A 17,244-nucleotide genomic window follows, 5' to 3' on the forward strand; every position below is an offset into this window, starting at 1 on the left:
TGGAGGTCTCTGTGGAAGTAGGAGCACAAGTTTTAATTGCGTGAATGCCAACTGAAGTCCTTTAAGACAAGATTGTGTTCTTTCTCAGGCTGACTCAAGCAGGCTCAGCTGGGCTGCAGTCAATAAACAAGGAGCTGAAGTGCTTCCTGTAACTGACAGAGCTCCATTACCAAAGAAATCAGTCTTGCAATACATGAAGCAAAAAGCAGTCTATTAGATTCCCATTACTCAGCTGGGAAGAACAGGGAGCTACAGCATTTCCAGTTATCTCACTGCCTAATGATTGCTTCACTGGAATGCTAGACATATTTGAGGAGGAAAGAATGGCAGAGCTCTGGAAGAGTGATTTACATCATGGCTTTCTTAAGAAGCAAAAGCAGTTGTGAAAGAAATTGCTAACACTGAGAGGTGAATCTGCAAAAGTAACCAAGTACCAAAGCAATGCACTGCTGCCTCCCATGTGCTCGGCTGTTCAGCACAGATGGTGGAGTTATCACTGAATGACATGTGGGGTTTGCTCTGTAACACTACTCCACTGCTTGAGGGATGATGGGGACGGTGCACAAATCTGTCAGGACTGACTGGAAAGTTTCTTAAAACCCCTGAGTTCATTTTTCAGGAATACTTCAGAAAAACACTAGAGTGGAGTGTTTGGGGTTTTTTCCCCCACAACTTTTGGCTAATCCCAACCTATCTGCTTTAATACTAATTCTGCGAGGCTTACAGGCATCCAATCGGAGCCACATAAGAAGGCCTTAATGAAAGCGTTCAATTTTAATTACAGGAAGTGTCTCAAGAGCCATGTTGTAATTGTTTCTTGATTGTTGTAATTGATTTGCCTTTTTAAAAAGGCATAGCAGTGGAAGTAAACAGTGACACTGTCACATCCTCGTCTTTCAAATGCTGACTTATCAGTCCCTGAAAGCGGCCCCACAGGACTGGCAGTTTGCTTCTTGAAATGCTGTCTGACATATGGGTTTGAAGGCTCACAGAGCAACAGCCTTTACTTCATTTTCCATCCTCGTCTGAGTACCTGATTCTTAGTGACGCTGAGAGTAGGTGAATTAAAATAAAATTAGTTGGAACTCTTTCATATTTCTCTGTACCAGGCCCACGTGTGCTTATTGTGGGACCTGGAGGAAAGATAAGATCACAGTCTGACAGGAAAATTGTAAACCACATTTTCAGGTGCGGTCTGTTGGCTCAGCAGCCCTGTGGTCAGCGGAGCTCTGCCAGCTTACACTGGGAGGGAATTGGGCTTTGTTATCTCCCCCAGATCTGTGAAGGTAATTCAGTAATCCAGGATTACTCGGACATTTTTTATGAGTTTAATAGACATTAATATTTGATTGGCAACTTCAAACTGATACGTTAGAAGAAAAATGCACAAACTAAAACCAGCTGCATCAAATTACAATGTAACTGTTGTAATTTTTCTCATTAATTGGTTATGAAAACCAGACTTGTAAGATAACTTCCTCAAACCTTCTTTGTGTTCATAACTTTTTCACCCTATGGATAAAACAAAGAAAAAATCTCGGAGGTAGAAATGTTCACAGATAACTGTGGGTGCACACCGTGCAGTTGGGAGTACCCTGTTCTTACTTCTTAAAAAGAGGCCATTATTTAGATGGTTTTTTGTACTTGTGAGCTATTGTAGGGTCTTGTGGTGTTTTGCGCTTGATTGATTCTGAAGTTGTGGGGATTGGGAGGGTTTAGTTGTATTCATGTAGGTTTGTCCTAGCAAAATGTGTAGGCCCAAGTAGCACTGTCACAAAAGAGCTTTTGTGTGAGTTTATAGGAGATGCACCTTTTATGAGCATATCTGCGCTTAGGAGCAAGCTTGGGTAGGTCAGGATAGCAAATGATGCTTGCACAGCCCTTCAGATATTACAAGGCTGTCCTGCCTTTCTCTGTTGGACTTTTTCCTTTGCATAATCAGAAATTAGTTCACTGCAGAACATCACGTTTTAGGGAATTAATTAACACTTTTCAGTGCTGCGGGATTTCTGTTTTGCTAGTGTGAGAATTCCAAAGAAAACTGTACTTAGAATCTCCTTCCAGCAGGCGCTGTGAATGGCAATTAGCATCATAGGCCCTTTGCAGAATTTGTAGCAGTTTTGTTTACAGCTGTTTCTAAAGCTGGCCAGAGATTTGCTGTTGTATAACAGTTCATATTCCGTGCTGTTGAAAGCAGTGCATTGCAGCTCTCACTAGAGAGAGACGACATAAAAATGCTGTCCTTCAGACACCCTCAAGCACTGGAAAAGTCAAGAATCTGACTACTGGAGCCGTGGAGTATTTTACGTAACAGATCACATATGACTGGGTCAAGTAGTTGCAGGAACAGCATTGCATATAAATATCTTCTGTTGCTGTTAAGTGTCTCACTGTAGATCTCAATAAAAAATACGCATAAATCTCAAGGGCGGGTTTTGCAGAGGCGCCGTGGGGTGGCTGGAGCCGGGGCTGCTGCCTTCCCAGCTCTCCCGCAGACTTGTTGCAAGGCTTTTTCTCTAAACTTCATGGGAAAAGGAACTAACAAAGCGACCCAACAGACCAGGATAGAAGTGTTATCTGTGCTGCTCATCAGTGCACACAAATGCTTTGAATGCATCTCTCTGTTCTTTGCAGGGTGAAGAAACTAAAGCACTGACTCTCGTCCTTCATCGTGACTCAGGCTCTCTTGGATTTAATATTATTGGTGGCCGACCATGCGTGGTATGTTAATTGTTAAAATATGTTTGCCCTTTGCAGTTGGGAAAAGCATGTAGGTCAACACTTAGAGGAAAAATGCTGCTGACAACTATTTGGTTCTCTTGGGATTCTTTCAGAGCAGGTCTTACGTTCAGATTAGTATTGGAGGTCTATTACCGATATGTTCTTTTCTCTCACATGTTTAATCTCGCACACGGTCACAGCTGGTGACACTGATACAGGTGGAGTGTAACTCCCAAGATGGTGAAAGCCCTGGTATCTTTTTCTCAGACCATACTGTGTAGAAGATAGTGCAAGAGTTCAGGACCTGCAGCGTCAGACCCTTTACAGTTCATTAAGAAATCAACATTTACTCTCCTTTCCACCAGAGATTAGGCTGCCCTCTGTGCAGGTGAAGGGATGTAATTTAAACAACCTACTTTTGAATTCCACAATTTCAGCAGATGTTTCCTGCACACACACTCACTAATGTATTTTTGCTTGATGCTTGCTGGCAGGAGCTGCTGCATCTGACTTTTAATTAGATCAAGGAGTGGAATATACCTTGTCCTAGTAATTTAGAAAAGTATTCAGAACTACTCCTTGGCCTGTCAGAAATGTGACATCAATCACAAATTATTCCCAGTAAATTCACTTGAAAGCTATTCTTTATATTTAACACTTTTCATTTGCCTTTTCTGAACCATTGCTGTGCACCGATAGCTGGTTTTACAATAGACAGGGATATGAAGATGCCTTATCAGTTAGAGATTGTTTTCCACAGTTTTATTTTTAAGGCTCCAGAGGAAGAGCTGTGCAACTAAAAATACAAATGCCCTGCTGCATTCTGTTTGATGTGCAGTCAGGCTGCTGTCCCGCTGGATTCTACATTATAATAGTTATAATGACAGTTACTACTGAGCTGCCCTCAGTCAGAAGAAAACAATTATCTTGCAAATGATGAGCCTAATCAAAGTCCATTCCTGGCTGTACAGTGTCTCAGGATGGGAGGATCAGGTGTTCTCATTAGTCCAAATAGTCCCATATTAAGACATCACTAAGAACATTTAGTCCAAATTACATGCTCTGCTGTGGCACAGATGAGTTTTAGCTTAGCGCAAATTAGAGTTACTTCAAGGTGCAATAATGTGTTTTTCATCTTTAAAGGACAATCAAGATGGTTCAGCCAGCGAAGGAATTTTTGTATCAAAAATAGTTGACACTGGGCCTGCTGCTAAGGAAGGAGGGCTGCAAATTCATGACAGGATTATTGAGGTATGTGAGTACACTATCCAGTCTCTTTTAATAGTCCGAGTTCCGTTGTCATGTCTTCAAATGGCATGAAGTTTAGCGTGGGTTTGGAGAAATGTACCCTGGTAAACACTGTCTAGAAGACATGTCTGCTAAAACATGCTTGACTTGATTCAGTGCTGACCTTTGTGGCTTTAGGTATAGTTCTTACCTAAATATAGAAACCAGATTATGGTTGGTATGTGCACGTCCTGACTTTCTGAGGAGTTAGTATCTATCTGGTATGCTGTAGATATTTCTTTTTAAAGCTATTGGAAACTTGTAAGTTATTCAGTTAAAACCATATGTGAAATATCTGTAGTGTAAACCATGATTTTATTTATCTTGGGCTCTAAGACCAAAGGTAATAAATGTTCCAAACAGACAGAAAATATTCTACTCTGGAGTTTCTGCGGGATTTATTATAAACCTGCCTGAGGTGCTCCTTTACTGCTGTTTGTAACTACTCGTATTATTCCATTTGGAGACCGAATTTCTTCTCATTTTGCCAAAGTCCTGACATCAGTAAAAAGGCCTTTTTGTGAAAGTGCCTATTGCTGGAAATGTTTGTTTGGGGGAAAAAAAGGCTGTTGGGTTTTTTTGAGAGAAAGAAGGAGGTTCGTTTGCATGAAGAGCAGCTGAGTGTGAGTCTGTTCCCTTTGTTTAGCATTTTACAGTCAAGGAAAAGTGTTCACTGTCTTATTTTTGTAGGCCGGAGATACTTGGAGAGTCTGTTGTTGAGAAAGATAAGTGCTGTGTTTGTTGCCAAGGATATCATGGAGAAACTCAGTTGCTCTAAGTAATGGAATTCTATTGCTCTTATGTTTTGCAAATGAGCAGTAAACAGCTGTTAGAGATTTTCTGTTGGCAGGAGACAATGTGTATTTGCTATTTTCTGTACTGTGATGGTAAATTGTATTCACAATTTAGTAAGGATATTAAATATTAATTAAGTTTCTTCATATGGAAAGGAGTGGAGCCGCAGTAGCAGAACTATAAAAAGATAAGAAGCTGAGCTGTGAAATGATCCAGAGTTGCTTAAACCGTATTTATGGTATAACATAATGGGGAAAAGGTCTGCAATTTTTGTTTGAACTGAAATTTTTCCCATAGGCACATATTTCCCCAAAGCATGTTTGAAAAGCTGACATCCGTTTTTGAAGTAGCGCATAATCACACAAACAAAACAACTATGAGAAACAAAATGTTGGAAAATCAAACTCCCCAAAGAAAGGAGATGTCCTGGTTTTCAATCTCCTTCAGTGTAAGCACTGTAACTCAGCCTGGAATTGCAACCATATGGCAATTTGTTGTAGGAGTTGCCACGGGAGAACGAATGCAGCTGACCTCCACGGGTTCTGCAGTATCTGTTCTCTCTTGCAAGCAATTTCACTCCTTACTGCTTTCCTCCATTTTTCCACAAGTTCAGTATTTGGCACTGGTAGCACAGACCAGGCTGAGCAAGTAAATGCTGCTATGGTGTGCCAACAGCAAGAACCCAAGAAGAACATAGAGGAAGGCAGGCAGGGTGAGATTTAAATGCTGTGTTTCTTGGCTGCCTCTGCTCTATGAGTGCATCCGTACCTCTGTGAGTAGCATTTGGGCAGGGTCCTTCCCACAGTTCCAAGCTACATTTTCTCATGAGAGAGGACTCCAGAATAAAGACACAAGGGAAACTGGTTGTATTTGTAGCATACTAAGGGTAGCAGAAGCCTAACTGAATGCTGCGTGTTGACAGCCTGTGCTGTCCACAAATTAATTTTCATATTCACACATTTCAAATACACACAAAAGGCTGATGAGAATTTAGCAAAATGGTTACAGAATCATTGACTTTGGGTGTGTGAGTTTGGATTAGGAACGCCCTGTTGAAGGCAGTCTCTGAGAGATGCCCAGCTGATGTGTTCTGATTCCTTCCCACTGTGGGGTAGTCACTGAGTTTGCTAATAGTTTTTTCTTAGTTAAAATGGCTTAATATAATGCCCCCCAGCCACTACAGACATCCAGTTCACAGAACTAGACTAGAGTGGTCTGATGCAAAGCCCTAAAAGTACTTGTACTGGGGACATCGGCACCTACAAACAACTGTATAATTTCTTACTCTGTTAGATTTGTATTTACTGCAGTGTATTTAACCCCATTCCGAGCAAGGAAGAAAAGGGATCCTTCTTGCATCAAGGCATCTCAACCAGCTTTGTCATACCAATATCTAGTTATATTAGATAACTAAAATATGCTGTGAATTACCTAGCTGAAAATCAGTAAACATTTAATGATAGTCTCTAATGAACCCAAACCCACACCTCATAACCACAACCAGCAGTTCAACAGCTGTAGCTCTAAATGACAAGATGCAGTCAAAAGCTTCAGACAGAACCTGTCACAGAGAATAGAGCATGCTGACGGGTCATATTTGCTTTGAAAAGGATGAGAGATGGCAAAGAAAAAGGATAATTATCTAGAACTGAGTTTGGCTATCTAGAACTTATTTGACTTGCTCTTAATATTATGGTGTTAAGTAACACTAGCATGATTTTAAATAGATGCTCTCACAAAGCACTCTCATTCTAACATAAGGTGCTAAGCAAAACGTCTCCAAAACGATTCCAGAATCCATGGCAGTGAACTTAAAATGGAGCAAGACAGAAATAATTTTGTTCCCTTTTGAAGCTGTTTCTGTGTTGTGGATCTCCTGGCAGACATATTTCAGAGCGTATGTAAAATGGGAGCATTGTTTCTCATTTTTAAAACTGTCAAAACATTTCTCAGCACTTTAGCAGGGATTCCGCAGTGTACAGTTTGGATGTGTAGTGCTGTTTGTAGCTGATCGCAAATGTTGCTTGGAAGTTCTTTCCCCTGACAAATTATACCGAGATAACTTTGAATTATGCCTGAGATAGTTTTTAATCATATTTTCCCACTGGTTTGGATTTCCTATTTTACACATTTTAAAAGAATAAATATTAAAAAATAAATAAATAAATAAATCAGGTCTCATAATTGTCTAGAATTTTCGCTAAAAGCATTTCTTTAACTGCATTTCAGTAACATAAGCAGTGCACTGTGAACTGCTTCTACTGCTAAGTGAGTGACATCCATCATCAAAGTGAATGCTGTGTGATCTGTGCTGCTCAGTCTTCAAATCAGCACACAACAGAAATACAGATACATCCTTTTCCTTTGTATTTCATTTTACCAAGTCTGACAAATTATAAAGATATTCAGCGCTTACACAGGATTTTTCGCTGTTTTATATTATTATCCTTATTTTGCAAATGGATAATCTGAAATATACCAGAAAATATCTTCACAGATTGTCTGGTCAGGGTAAAAGACGTGGGTCTTGGTCTGTTCATTACTGCTCTATGTTAAGCAATGCTTTACACCTATATCTTTTCCCAGGTATTTCACAACTTCTCTAGAAGTGGGGAAGTAATGATGTTATGAGACTTGCAGTGGTGTAACTACAGGATTTTCATGTATGGCTGTGACTTGTTTATTCAAAGCATACAGCAGATTTAAGGTGATATTCTGAATTATTCTTCCATAGCAAATTGCCATGTCATAAACATGCTGAAACTACTGATTTCATTGCAGAGGAATTACTGTTTTCATAGATTCCATTTTTGTCAGGGCAACAAAACGGTCTTAATTTCCTCTTGTAGCAGAGTTGGTTCAAGTCCCAGCCATGAAGGACTCCTCCATGCAGCTGCCTGGCATTTCTTAAGACAAAGTTGGATTTCCCAAGTTTTTATTTTTAAGCACATCAGCTCTGAAGGATTATGAACTAAAGACAGCATTCTCTTCTCACTAACTGGTAAGCTCGTTTGTTTAACTTCAGAGCTGTTCAGAAAGGAGGCTTGAAATGTTGACTGCTTGCCACCTTAAAACGTTTTAAGTACAATTAGGGTACTGTTGCGGTAGCATAAACTGTCATAGCTGCACCGAAACCACAAGGATTTATGCCACCTGGGGCTTGCCCGATGTCTCATGCTGCTCACAGGAAGGATCATTAGTTTAAAAGTTGAGAATTTGTCTTAAGTGCATTTGATTGATTTTCCCCAAAGCGCACTCGTTTGCTACAAATGACAGGCTGCCTTTCTGTTAGGGGAGTTTCTTCATAGGTTACACACAGGAACAATGAAACTTTGTAGCGGAATCGCCTACTGTATACTTGCAAATAAAATGTACAGTTTGTGGTGGGTTCCCCATTCACCCTGTGGTACATGGGCAGTTCCAGCAGAGCCGCTTTCTGCTCAGGGGAGGTGGCTCTCAGCAAACCGTGCTGGGTCTCAGAGTTAATGGTATGGCCTTCAAAAAGTCAGATCAGTGCAGAGAGAGCACATCAGCCGGGCAGGAGGGCAGGGAAAGGAGTGCTCCCAGCATGGCATACATCCCCCTGTCAGGGAAATATGTGGGCTAAGAAAGATCTGCTGCTTTAAAGGGGGCTGAAAGAGTAAATGAAGAATCTTTTCACGTGGTCTGCTGGCACGTGACGGGATCTGGTTTTTCTGTGAGGCTGAGTATTTGGGCTGAAAGAAATCCATGTGCTGCCAGCCCAGCTTTCCTGCCAGCATACAGTTGTCCCCAAGCTCATGCCCACTGCAGCTTATCACCACTCACAGACTGTTCATAGGAGACTTCCATGAGTAATTAATAAAGGTGATATCTGAGCAGAGCTTTCAATTTCTCATTTGCTGGTGCACTCTTTAAAATCAGCTTTAACATGATTAACTTAAGCATTTCTCTTGCAAAAGGCTCACTGCATGCACAAGCTGAGCTCTGATAGGCATAGAGGCTGAACAGAATTTGTTCATTGTCATGAATGGAAGAGTTCAGCTCTGCAAACAAGATTTACTGTGCAGATACATACTTAGGAATTAATTTTCTGGGAAAAAAAACAGCTTCAGACAGCAACTTAAAATTGACTGTTCCTGTTCCTGCCAGGACATGCAAACACACTGCAGTATTTCTGGAGACGGGCAATGAGTACAATTATAGCTAAGTCAGCTTTTTTTGGAGTCCATACTTGCAGAATGTTTTCCAGGCCCTTTGTCCGTATTTGCTGATGGTATCATAGAGCATCCTCATGTCTGTGCTAAAACATAGATCTTGGTCAGTGTAAAAAGGGATTTATAATAATCTTAAGGAGAAAATGGAAATGAAAACAGAAGATGTTGGTTATTGCTGCATTTTTTCATCTCATAAATGGATTTGTTTGATTCCCCATCAGTGCTGCATTCTGAGCTGTGGGGAGGAAGGCAATAAACCTGACAGCAAGAGGAGGATGAACCAAAGATGTGCAGTACATGTTTTAAAGTAAATGCTGAATCATCATCCTTCCCACAAGCAACAAAAAAACAAAAGAAGAAAAAAAAAAAAAAAGAAAAATCCATTGGATGAAATGAAAATACAAAGTTTTGCAAAGAAGGAAATAATTGTTTCTAGCCTAGCGGAGCCTTCTCTGTCTCCTCACTGATGAGCAAGGTAGACTGCAGAGCTATACTTATAAGCACATTTCATGCTGTAACTTCCTGTAAAGTCCTTTGTGAGTTCCCTCAGGTATCCCCACCATTTTATTGCCATCTATCAGTAAAAGTCCATAGGATGCTGCCCCTAAGTCTGACATGAGCATTTCAATCAGGGAGCTTAGAATGTTGCTCTCAAGAGTATGCCAAAAAACAAAGATGAAATTCAATTATCCCAGAAAGAACTCTATGTTCAGGAATAGATCCCTTATGTGCATCACATTAAATTAATGGGATTACAATATCAGTGTCCCTCTCCCTGGCACAGCACTACCTCTGTGTCTCAGTTTGCAGGGTAGCACTGGCTTTGCTGTGGCTCATGGGCACTCCTTCACAACATCTGTGTCTTCTTCCAACAGCCCCATTTTCTTTTTTCCTCTGGGAAGGACTTAGAAACCCCATTACAGTACAGGCAGTGGCACCCCAGGGAAACCTGTGAGGTGGGAGTAGTTGCAGGGAGCAGGTGCCTCTACTTCCAAAGTCCTTGCAGAGGATGAAACAAATTTGTTCAGTTTGTGCTGGAATAACATGGTTACAAGGGAAGTTGTTCTTGAGAAAAAGAAGTGATGATGATGAATGTACTTTCTAGACCATATGCTCGTGCATCAGACTTCCTGACCATAGGAATGAAAAATGGGAGAGAAAAATGCCAGCAATGGGACAGTTTTATACCAGACTTTAAAAACCAAATCACTTAAGGCATGGACTGAACATGTGCCCCACCTCCCAGAATTCTTTAGTGTGATGATGAATTTGCTTTATGCCACGAAAAACGGGACTTTGAGGGGCAATGCAAACTGCTTTGATAACTTCCAGGCCTGCCAAGCTTCACACAAAGCGTGGGACCCAGCAGGCGACTCGTGTTGCAAGATCACAGGCTCGTCTAGCATCTCATCCATTCTTCCGCCCTCATGTTTACCATTTCCAGTGAATGAATCCATGCTTGGTTTGGTTTCCTCTTGCTAACATCTTGTTAGCATCCCAAGGACACCAGCTGTCTGTGCAGCCCTTTGTCAGTCTGTTCCGTGCCAAGGCAAGACAAGGTCACCCACTGCCTGGGAAGGCACAGTGTGAAGGTTCTGCTGCCTGGTGTCACCCCGTGGACTGCAGGAGCTGTCACAGTACTGCACACAAAGCCATGGCCTGGGCATGCACTCCAGAGAGAAAATAACACTTGAGAAATCCCAATTCTGGCCTTGTGAATTATCGCTCTTTCAAAGTGAAAAATAGCTGTTTCATATTCGCTTTAGCTGAGCAAAAAGAAATGTGTCAAGTTCCAAAAAAGCCTTTTTAAAAGGATGCATATAAAGCCTTTAACAATGGGGCAATTTAATCCTTTCACACGTGGCACAATTTTTTTGCATTTTAAATCATCTCCTGTTCAGTTTTCCACACTGGAAGCCAAACCATTATGATTAACTGTTAGATTTTATTTTTAGATCTTTGAATGCTCTGACTCTTTTTAGAGGCAGCACACAGAATGTCCTGTCAACTATTTTCATACATTTTGTTTGTATCACAATAATGGAGCAATCAGATGCAATCATCTCTAGTTTAGTACATATGTAGTACATTACCATGTCAATTGTATGAAAAGATATGCAAAAAGCAAGTGCAGATTAACTGGGGGGGAAAAAAAGCAAGCTCAGACCATTGCCATTCAAAATGCACTTGAGTAAAATTTGCATTACTTTTAACTTGGAGTTATAAGGAAGATGGAATTTGCCCAGCAAACGTGAAGGAAGGCTGTATGTATGGGTGAGGTCACCAGACCTTTCCAAACATTCTCTACCCGGAGCAGCTCACCCTGCAGTGCTAACCTGGTTTGTGCCATTGATGGGATCTGTCTTCAAAACAAGAGCACGGTATGCAAACCCGCCTGTCTTGAGTGGCTCATTTGTCTCTATTTCACAGTAGTGCAATTTCCTTCTTAATATGGAACTTGAAATGAAATCCTAGAATCTTTTCTGGTAACACACACAGTGCAGCCGCTTCTAAACACTGGTCTTTGTAGTGCTCTTGTCAGCTTCTTACTTTATGCTACAGCATATCTTCCAGCATGAAGTATTGTGCTGCTTTAGTTTCTTTTCCTAATTTATTCTTTACACCCCAAAAAATCTAAAAGCTGTTCACAGTTAACTGCAGTTCTGTGCTTCAAACACTGAGAGGTGACAACTAATCAGCACTGTGACCCAACTGCAATGCTGTTGTAACTTCTCTATGCACAGTGCTGATAATTTTTAAAACAATATTACTTTGCTATTTTATGTTTCTCTATGAAGCACAACTACAGGACTTATAAAGTTTTTAGGTTCTCATAAACAGAAATGGCAACAATAGCAGTAGAGATGTTTTGCTTCAGTACTGGGGCTTTTAAATGAGTACAGTGTGTAAGTTGTTGCTTTTATAATGTTGTAGTAGTTGTTGGGTTTTTTTTTTAATGCTATCTGTAAAATCTTATACCTGTAAAGGGAATTTTCCACTGAAAGTGGAATTTTGGCTTTTAAAGACTGAGGGAGAATAATGTTGCAAAAATGGGAAGTTGTGAATTTGCTCTGAAGAAGGGGATTGGCACAGACACTGTGTGGGTGGGAGCACACGTCCCATCCATGTGCAAGAGCCATTCTTTTGGAGAAGGACCAGGTGATGACTGTCTTTAGGCCACATCATTAGCCCAAATGTTGCCAATATCTTTTCTGCAACTAAAATAGTGCATTAATGGTGGAATGTATTTCAGGTGTGCGAGGTGTGCAAAATATTATCTCCTGTTGGTACACGTTCATTGCTACTAGCATACGTAAGCCTCGTCTTAAAATATTCTTTCAAAATGATCATCAATTTATTTAGCTTCAGTCATAGAACTTCACCTATGGATCCCAGGAGCCGTGTATGCTCTGGCAGGCTCTTCTTATACACTCTTTCACAATGACAAAATATAGGTGGTTATCATCACCAAACTATCCATTATTATTTCCAGTTCATTTACCTTTAGTATGAAATAGCTGAAATTAGGTTTAAATGACATACACAGAGGCACGACGGGTCTCTTGACTGTAAAGAGTTTTGTATAGAAGCAGTTTAATTTTTCTACTGTCTGTTTTTCTTCTGCCAAAATCCAAGTAACTTTGAAGTACACAAAAATCTCAGTAACTTTGAAGTATCTCAGGGATACGGGTAATTGCAAAGTCCTGCCTCCAAGTTTAACCAACAGAGCGAATCTTGCTTCCCAGGGTCACAGAATGGACCTCTGCATTGCCCAGAGCAGGGCCAGCTGAAGCCCGGTGCTCAGGGCCAGGCTCCTTCCTTGGGACGTAGAATAGAGGCACACACACACTGGGGCTGTGAATAGGCCTTTTGGGCTGTGGGGCTGGGCAGGAATCTCAGCTGCAAACTGGTAAATATTATGTATGTTTGATTGATTGGATGAACATGAGAAAGAAACCAGCAACAGGAAGGGAGAGTGAAAATGTTTCCTGAATCATTTGGGGGGGAAAAAAAAGCTTTTCAGTGCTATTTTTTCCTTCTCTGTCAGTTGTGCAGGCTTCCCAGCTCAGGAAGATTTAGTTTATTTCTCAAAAGGTCTTGCTTATAAAGCAGATCTTTCTCTGGCTCCGGCCAGCTCTAATAAAAATTAGCAGTAACCTTAGCAGCTGCCGTGCCACATGACTGCTTGGGATTGCATAACTGCCTTTTCCTTCTAAAGAAACACACAAAGAGATCATCTGATCTCCTGCCTTGCAGCAGTCTCTGTGAAATGTTTCTCTAGCTTTATTCCTAAACAAAAATCTTTTTCTTCTTAACAGTCCTCTCTTTTGAAGACCAAAATCTTAATAGTATAGTAATAGTAACGGGCTCTAGGCAGAGCTTTCTTGAGTTAAACCCATGAATGAATTGGGTGGGTTGTTGTTTATTTTCTGTTGCTCAAACTATGACTGTTTGTCAGCAGTACGACATGTCTTGGATAAAAGCTAATGGCAGCCTGGAGTCATTCAAAGAAATATTTTGCTGCTGAAATTGAGGCTTTTTAGGACTGATGGTATTCCTGAGAATATCCTGCTTTTGGATGGAGATGCATTGTGGTTTGACAAGAAGATAAAGAAAGAAAAGAATCCTGTGGCCATATAATAGATGTAAACTGAACACACTTTTGGCTCAGTCCAGGTCCCATTTCATTCACTGGAAATCCCAGTGTATTTAACCTGATCCACAAACACGGAACAGTTGGAAGTTTAAATTACTCTTCCTGTGTGGGTGTGGAGATGGACTGTTGTTTTCTGGCTAATTGGTTTTCCCTCTAGCAAAAAGGAAAAAGAAAAAGGTAAATGCTTATTCCACACAGCAGCATCGTACCACTTACACAGAGCACTGTGCCGTGTCAAAGAAAAAGATTGAACTGTTCTATGAGCAGACACTGCTCTGTATGAAGGTGCAGTCTGACCTGTTAAGATTCAGTGTGGCTTTGGTCAGGGTGAGAAGCAAATCGCTGGGGCAGACACACCAATGTCCGCCACACAAGTGCTTCCTGGAGCCAGAAGTCTCAGGCAATCTTGGAAGCACTTCTTTCATAAGAAATGCTCGGTGGGGGCTAGCATTCATATACCGCAGTTGTTAAGGAAGTCTCAGGTCTCTAGCTCAAATTCTTAAGACATTGAGTGTGCTTTGAGAAGGCTGTGCCAACTCTTCATTGCTCAGTTCATCCCGAGTGTGAAGAAGCAAAAGTGAGACAATGATAACATCCCAGAATATGAGATGTTGCTAAAAGTAAGGGGCGAGTTCTTGGTACCTGCACATCACCAGGGCACTGGCTTGCAGCAGTCAGATTCCCTTTCTCCTTGTTCCTTTAGCAGAGGTTACTGTCCAGTAACTTGGAACATAAAGAAATGAGCAGCTTGCAGACGCACTTGATGTGTCCTGCTAGCAACTTGTATTAATTTTCAAGTTCACACAGCCAACTGATTCCTTCTTGTATTTGAAAGAGCTTTTTTTTTTTTTTTTTTTTTTTTTTTCCTTCTTTTTAAATATAACCTCATTGTTTTCCTTTCATTTTGGCCTCCTTTTCTCTTGCTTTGTAGGCAGTTTACTTTGAAGCGGGGGAATTGCTGTTTCTATTACAAACCTTTCTTTGGCAACTGGAACTTTTCTTTCAGTTTTAGCCCCTGCTGATAATTAAAATTTTCTCTTACTCTCTCTTTGCTTTACGTTCACCATAAATAAAGTTTGTTTGCTCTCTGAGGATTCCACACTGCAGAAGATTTTTGCAGACTTTCAGAGCTGCTGACTTGAAGTAAGTAATAAACATAGGAATGAGGAGGGGTGTCAGAGAGTGATAGATAATATATTAGCCTCTTGCTGGGTCTAGCAAATCTCCAAGTTTTATAGACTATTAAAGGCTGCTTTCACTGGGCTGACATTGTGCACCTCCGCTCATTTTCCCAGCTTCTCTTCCCCAGACAATCTGCTGCAGTTGGATACCCGAATTCATTAGATTAATCAGAAGCATTTTAGTAATGTATCTCAGGCAGAAACAGAGAGGTGTCAGGGGGTCAAGAAGGTGCTGTGACGTGTTCTGTGGGGCTAAAATGAATTCCATGCATAAGCTGAGGAATCAGGAAGAGCAGTGCCTGACAGCCTCCTTGTGTTTGAGCCATTTGCTGTTAACAGGTGCTGGACTCTTGATTAGGCTTTATGCTTGCTTTTGCATAATGTGTTATAATGTGAATAGGTTTGTGGAACAAAGGAGCCAAAACCCCACAGTGAGAGCTGAGGCAATGCACTTCTCCCTAATCCTATCCCTTTTGCCCTGAATAATAATTTACTCTGGAAATAATTTCTTTTCCATTTGTTTATTCCATACCCCGAGGTTCTGATCAGCATGAACAAGGATTGCAGAGTCTGGCCTATTCTGTTTCTGTGTCTGATTGCAACCACTTAATTCCTTTCCCTTAGAAAACATTAAAAACCAAAACACAAACCTAAGCCGAAAAGCTTTTATCTACTTAGAAAGTGTTTTCCTGCAGTTTCAGGAAGAAATGCAATTATCATGGCTGCTTAATTAAACTGAGCTGTCAATGAAGCGATAAACCATGGCACAATTAACTTATCCTTGTAGAAGAATGCAAATTAAGGCTATAACTGGAGGTCTTGGGAAAGGTCTTGACTGCTTTCTGCCACCAGCCTGATAATCACACTAAGTCATTCATATTCTCGGGTGATCAGATGATACACACCATCTTTTGCAGGAAAAAAAGGGCTATGGGAATAAGTATACACTCACAGCATCAGACAGATGCTAAAAGACTTACGGCCTTTTCTATCTATCATTGATACGTTACCAGTGAGTTGTTAGCTGTAATTCACATTTCAAACCATGAAAGTCCTTTCTCAAAGGGAACTGTCTGTGAGTAGCCAAGGGCAGCAGGACAGTATTTTAAAACCTGACAAAATCCAAAGACAAATCCTGACCTGAAGCAACGAGCACAGTGACAATTAATTTGATATCTACAAGAACAGAAACCTTGGTTAGCTGAAGTCAGCAGTGAAAGTTTCACTGGGGGAGTTTTTCTACCAACTGAAGATCAGTAATGAAGTTATACCCACTTGCATTGGTGGATTTATGGGAATTGATGGCCACATTTGTAAAATCTTTCCTAATCTGATAACAGAAAGTAAATTTACAAGTATTCATTCTGTTACTTCATGTTCCAATTTGTAACTGAATGGGAATCCCTTGGGATAAAGCTGTCTCTAGCGCAAATAGTGTTACCATAAGCTGTCTACTGCAGAAAAAAAAAAGCCTGAACATGTAAACATGCTTAACTTTAAGCACAGAATTGGCTTTTCTAAAGCCAAAGGGACTAGTCGTAGAACCTTGGGATTGCTTGTGCTGGGGGAGACCTTAAAGCCCATCCACTTCCAACCCCTGCTGTGAGCTGGCGGCCACCCAGCCTGGCCTTGGGCACCTCCAGGGATGGAGCACCCACAGCTCTGGGCAGCAGTGCCAGGGCTGCACTGCATTGTGTGGGAAACATTTTCCTCTAATATCTAACCTAAATCTCAACTCTTCTAGTTTAAAACCTTTTGCACATCTCCTATCACTGTGCACCCATTTATGAAGTCATTCTCCTTCCTACTTATAAGCTCCTTTTCAATAGTGGAAGGCTGCAATGCAGTCTTCCTGGAGCTTTCTCTTCTCCAGGCTGAACAAGCCTCGAATTCATATATGTAATATGGGTTTATATGTATGTAAATACACAGAGATACACTTATATATGAGCATGTATGTATGTTTATATATGTGTATAAAATACGTATTTGTCTATTGTCTATTTATTTGATTTATAAATATGTAAAAGTGCTGCCCACATTTCTTCCTTCTGCTTCTCAGCAAAGTCAGTCATTTCTGTGTACCAAAGCCTAACTAGATTTATTATGTAAAAGTTTACAGTTAAGTTTCCTTTCAGTTGTATGTACAAATTAGACAAACTCTGGATCAAGTTCAGTTCTAAATCTGCAGTTTGTTGGAAAGCCTTTATCATCGTGGTTGCCTCCCAGCCATTTTGTTATCTAAATAGCCTCTGGATTAAAGTATACTATTACATTAAGAAATGTAACATTCAGAGCATTAAAAGCACTAAGCGTGTCTTTAACTCACAAGTGGGCCTGATTTTTGTTTTGCTTTATCCTTTACTATGTCAGACAGAGGATTTCCTACCACTGCTTGTGAAAAGAA

The 17,244-nt window shown here is 40.7% G+C and overlaps 1 protein-coding gene and 1 long non-coding RNA gene across 2 annotated transcripts in view; one reads left to right on the forward strand and one right to left on the reverse strand.

The window, feature by feature from the left end:
* LOC107319780 (uncharacterized) overlaps nucleotides 1-17,244 on the reverse strand; it is a 223,745-nt gene that overhangs the window by 156,536 nt on the left and 49,965 nt on the right. The window lies entirely within an intron of this gene.
* PDZRN3 (PDZ domain containing ring finger 3) overlaps nucleotides 1-17,244 on the forward strand; it is a 119,609-nt gene that overhangs the window by 3,389 nt on the left and 98,976 nt on the right. The window contains exons 2-3 of the mRNA XM_015875342.3: nucleotides 2,635-2,721; nucleotides 3,865-3,972. Of these exons, the coding sequence (XP_015730828.2) occupies nucleotides 2,635-2,721; nucleotides 3,865-3,972 (195 nt within the window). The remainder of the gene's footprint in view (nucleotides 1-2,634; nucleotides 2,722-3,864; nucleotides 3,973-17,244) is intronic.

This window comes from Coturnix japonica, chromosome 15, assembly GCF_054131305.1.
Source record: "Coturnix japonica strain WE chromosome 15, WE-NBRP24, whole genome shotgun sequence".
NCBI classification, from domain to species: domain Eukaryota; kingdom Metazoa; phylum Chordata; class Aves; order Galliformes; family Phasianidae; genus Coturnix; species Coturnix japonica.